Source organism: Bison bison, unplaced genomic scaffold (assembly GCF_000754665.1).
Source record: "Bison bison bison isolate TAMUID 2011002044 unplaced genomic scaffold, Bison_UMD1.0 scf7180017864327, whole genome shotgun sequence".
Classification (NCBI taxonomy): domain Eukaryota; kingdom Metazoa; phylum Chordata; class Mammalia; order Artiodactyla; family Bovidae; genus Bison; species Bison bison.
In genome coordinates, this window is record NW_011494899.1 from 5,480,101 (window position 1) to 5,485,078 (window position 4,978).

At 45.3% G+C, this 4,978-nt stretch overlaps 1 protein-coding gene across 1 annotated transcript in view; it reads left to right on the forward strand.

The window, feature by feature from the left end:
• Window positions 1-4,978, forward strand: part of LOC104998351 (tetratricopeptide repeat protein GNN-like) — a 74,894-nt gene that overhangs the window by 23,453 nt on the left and 46,463 nt on the right. The window contains exons 7-8 of the mRNA XM_010853462.1: window positions 2,659-2,857; window positions 3,939-4,117. Coding sequence (XP_010851764.1) covers window positions 2,659-2,857; window positions 3,939-4,117 — 378 coding nt within the window. The remainder of the gene's footprint in view (window positions 1-2,658; window positions 2,858-3,938; window positions 4,118-4,978) is intronic.

Here is a 4,978-nt window from a genome sequence, read left to right on the forward strand (position 1 = left end):
ATTTTACACATGGTACTGGGTATATGGGCTTCCCAGGATGGGCTTCCCAAGTGGCTCAGTTGTAGAAAAATCCACCTGCCAATGCTGGAGACTCAGGAGATGCGGGTTCAATCCTTGGGTCAGGCAGATCCTCTGGAGGAGTAAACGCCAATCTACTCTAGTATTCTTGTCTGTAAGTCTCATGGACAGAGGAACCTGGCGGGCTTCAGTTGATAGGGTCACAAAGAATCGGGCACAACTGAGCGACTGAGCACAAGCATGACTGTAATATTAACATGTCAGTGCTACTCTCCCAATTCGTCCCACCATCCACTTCCTGCTCTGTGTCTACATGTCTGCTCTGTACATCTGTATCTCTCTTCCTGCCCTGCAAACAGGTTCATCCGTACCATTTTTCTAGATTCTGCATATATGCGTAAATGGGTGTTGTGCTAAGTTGCTTCAGCCGTGTCCAACTCTTTGCAACCCTATGGACTATAGCCCATCAGGCTCCTCTGTCCGTGGGATTCTCCAGGCAAGAATATTGGAGTGGTATCAAAAGACATATTATTGACAGTTTACATAATCCAGATCTAAGCACCATTGTGGTGGGCCATGTGACCCCTTTACAAGATCAGGAAGGAATGTTATCTTTTAAGGAGCTGTCTTGTTGATGCCAGGAGAATGTTGAGCAGGTTTTCCTGCCGATGGGGGAGGTCTGGTTGGTGCATAATGCAGACACACTATGCACAGAGCAGGGAGAGAGGAGGCCTGAGGGTAGAGAACTTTTGTGTTTAAATATTCCTTGTCTTGCCATAAAATATGAGTTTTATTTCACCCAGATCATGTGCTGACCAGGGACAAGCCACTTGGTCTCTCTGATTTCAAACAGGTTTTGTTTATTATATGGGAACTGTATTAGCAAGGGTTGTCTCTCTCTCTTTTTTTTTTTGCCATGCTTCACAGCATGCGGGATCTTCATTCCCTGACCATGGACCGAATCTGTGTGCCCTGGAGTGGAAGCACAGAGTCTTAACCACTGAACCATGAGGGAAGTCCCTAGCCAGGGCTCTCCAGAGAAACAGCACCAACAGTAGACAGATAGAGTTATAGAAAGAGATTTGTTAGGAAGGGTTGGCTCATGCTATCGTGGAGGCTGAGAAGTCCTGTTATCTGCCATCTACAAGCTAGAGGCCCAGGAAAGCCCTTGGTACATACAGTTAGAGTCCAAGTTCAAAGGCCTGAGAACCAGGGGAGTCAGTGGTATAAATCCCAGTCAGAGAATGAAGGTCTGAGAACCAGGACTGCTGAGATCTGAGGGCAGGAGATATTCTAGAGAGAGCAAATTGTGCAGGCCCGCATCCCAGTTGCTTTGGTGTGAAGACTGGCCATCTTTTTTATTCAGTCTACTGATTCAAACGCTAATCTCTTCCAGAAACACCCTCACAGTACAAACCCAGAGATAAAGTTTCACCAGCTATCTGGACTCCTCTTCGCTCTGTCAGTGAACATGTAAAATTCACCAGCACAGGGGTTTCCACATCCTCCTCAAGAGATTATTCTGTAAAAGAGTAAAATTAAATGCAGTGTTTGATAGGAAAACATTTTGTGCACTTTACACATTGCGTTTAACACTCCAAATCTTGGACTCAGGGTGGCATTTGTCCTAGTTTTCATTTTCTCTCATTCTCCATGCCACTTTCCCAATTTCCTACCCACAAAAATGCCTTCTCCACACCCTGTGTGGGAGGGGAGTCGTCTTCCAGGGGTCTTTTAAGCACCACACATGCCATCTAGGCACATCAGCACATTTTAGACCAGCTAGCATGGCATCTCTTCAAGTGGGTAGAAGACCTAGAATTCATTTCACAAGAAATGCAGGATGATAACTTGAACAATGGGCTTCTTTTTTTGGTTACATTTCTTCTGAAGAGCTGGGCTTGGTGTGTCGTCCAGCTGTGTGTCTCATTTATCTTGCAAGAAAAAGTGTCAAGCAGAAAATTAAAAATACTTCTGCTTCAGTTTTCAAGGCTATATATCACCGAGACTGAACTAAACAAAACCGTTTTGTTTTTAAGAAGCTTGTTTATGGGGGGTATGATCTATTGGAACCCTTTCTATTTGGAAGCTCAGTATCATAATCTTGACTCAAACATCCAATTTGCAATTAATTTGCTTGGCTACCCCTTGCCCTATGTGAGCTGCAGGCAGGAGATTAACTTCTCCAAAAATGCATGCCCTCTAATATTTCAAAGTGCTTATTTAAGCAGTAACCATGGTATACATTTAAAACTGCAAAGTAGGTTACAAATATTTCCTTGGGGGAGGGGGAAGACTCAACATGAAAAGTCAGCATGCTCACAGAGTTTCTCAAAAGCTAGGTCAGTGATCATAGCTGTAACTAATTCTTTGGTAAACTCTTAATTGCCTTATAAGAGGATACATTTGTGATGTTGCAGTTTTTTTTTCCCCAGATACTTTGACTTTTTTTGTCTGAATATGGCCACCGAACTGTTATCTGTTTGCCGTAGTGTTTTCACAGTCTTAAAAACTCAGATTCATTCTACTGTAACTGATTTATATTTTGTTAAAAAAATTGAAGTATAGTTGATTTACTTCATAAATAATTGTTAATTTCTGCTGTACAGCAGAGTGACTCTGTAACTGATTTGTGAATAGGTGTCATCACTCCCGTCAGAGAGAGCAGTCCATATAGCTTCCAGGACCCAACGAATCACAAGAAAACACATTTCCACCGAATTTTGGTCAAATACTTCCAAAGGCAAACTGATTTCTGGAGAGTATATCAGGAGCTTCCCTGGCACTTGAAGATGAGCGGCTGCTGGGAGGATCTGAGCAGCTTCCTCTCAAGTCCCAGGTGAGTCTCGTTTTGATGTTACATTTGGCAGATTTCTCTCTTCCTTTTGCTAAGCCCTGCACTGAGGTACGGAGAAGGCAATGGCAACCCACTCCAGTACTCTTGCCTGGAAAACCCCTGGGCAGAGGAGCCTGGTGGGCTGCAGTCCATGGGGTCTCGAAGAGTTGGACATGACTGAGCGACTTCACTTTCACTTTTCACTTTCATGCACTGGAGAAGGAAATGGCAACCCACTCCAGTGTTCTTGCCTGGAGAATCCCAGGGATGGGGGAGCCTGGTGGGCTGCTGTCTATGGGGTCGCACAGAGTCAGACACAACTGAAATGACTTAGCAGCAGTAGCAGCACTAAGGTACCATAATGCCCTTGAGCAAGACACACCCATTCATATATATTCATTCAACACCAGTTCATTCATTCAGATGGGACCATCATTTGATCTACTTCTATGGCCTGTGGATCCCTGGGGTTGCCCCATCTGGCTCTGCAGAGGGTTCTTTTCCTCTCTCAACTTCCCTGGATTCCCCTCAAAGTTAAGAGGCTTCCGAGGAGAGGAGGACCTGGAGTTGAGCAAGGATGAAGCCTAGACTGTGCTCTCCTGCTGGGCCCTCATGCCTCCTTCCCTTGTTTCTTTCCTTCTCTTCCCCTCCACCCCACTTCCTTCCGTCCCTCCCCTTTCTCCTTGTCCCCCTTGCACATTCATTCAGCAGACATCTCTCACTGACCCCTGCTGTCTCCCAGGCTGTTCCAGGCCCTGGGAATTCAGGAGTGAAGGAGCTATGGCTCTCCTTCTAGAAGGGAAGGTGTGGAGCCAGAAAATTGCTATCCATGGTGGGAAATGCTTCACACAGACCTAGGTGAGCTCAGAAGAGGGAGGGGCTGGCTCTGCTGGCAGATTCACGGAGCCTGGCCTGAGGAGGGGCCAGAGGACTGGCATTGGCTTCAGCTGGTTTATCTGGTGACCTACTAAAGTCACATTAGCGAAGAAGTTTACAGAGAGGCTAATGGGATGTGGTAAACAGAACAGCTGCCTTGAAGGCATAAAATACTAAAACAACCTCCACTAATACGTTGTGTTACAAGCATCACCGACTTTATAACAAAGACCCAAAGCCCGAGCTTCTGGACAAGGCTGCACCTCATCCACTACTGGAATGTATTATCAGAAATGGGATATGATGCTACTGAAGCCTATTTGCTCACAGCGGCCAAGATCAAAGCAGATCAGTGCCAGAAAATGAAGAAGAGATGTACGCTCTCAGGTACAGTGAGTACCAATGTCTCCATGGTCCATTCTGCTGGGCTGTAGTGTGGCCCAGGGTTACTGTTCTGTATTCACACATCATTCTGATCAACTCACCAGACCTCGGAGCCCTTCTCCCCACCACTTAAACCCACAGTTCTGAAGATAGGCAGAGTTAGTATGAAATTGGAAATGGCTCCTCTTTGTTGTCTTGTGGTGGCTATTTCTCCAAGCGTTAGTCGTGTTCTTTCTCTCTACTTTCTCATGGCTTTAGCCACACCCCTGACACCTTCCTTTTTTATCTGTGTTTGGAGTTGTGACCTTTTGTAGTATCAGGGTCCATGCCCCCTTTCCCAAGAGCTGCTAATAATTTTGTTGCTTGACCAATGGCTTTCCTGAATGACCAGTGCAAATTAAAGAGATGCAAAGCCTAAACTGTTTCAGATTGACCTGCTTCAAGCTTGCCCTCTATAGTTCCTCTGTCTACTGATGTTACCACTAATCTATCCATCACTCAGTGCTGGAAACATGCAATTGCTGTCAAGTGTGGCCTCAGTCCACACTGGGACAGTTCTTCTTTGACTTTCTGTCTATTGACTTGGGTTTAGACAACACTTTGGTTAATTTTCTTTTTTTTTTATTTTGCTATCCACAGTAGGCCCCTCTTGTCTCTCTCTCTCTCTCACTCTCTCATCCTTTATTTCCTGGCTTATTAAACAGTAATAACCTTCATACATGCTTTCAGCAAATAGTAACTGTGTGCCTTCCCTGGGACATGGACTCACAGGGCACTGCTGACATAGCAGCGAACAAGGCAAATGAGTTCAGAACGAGTTCAAAAGAACGAATCCCTGCTCTAAAAAAACCCTGTGGGGTTTAT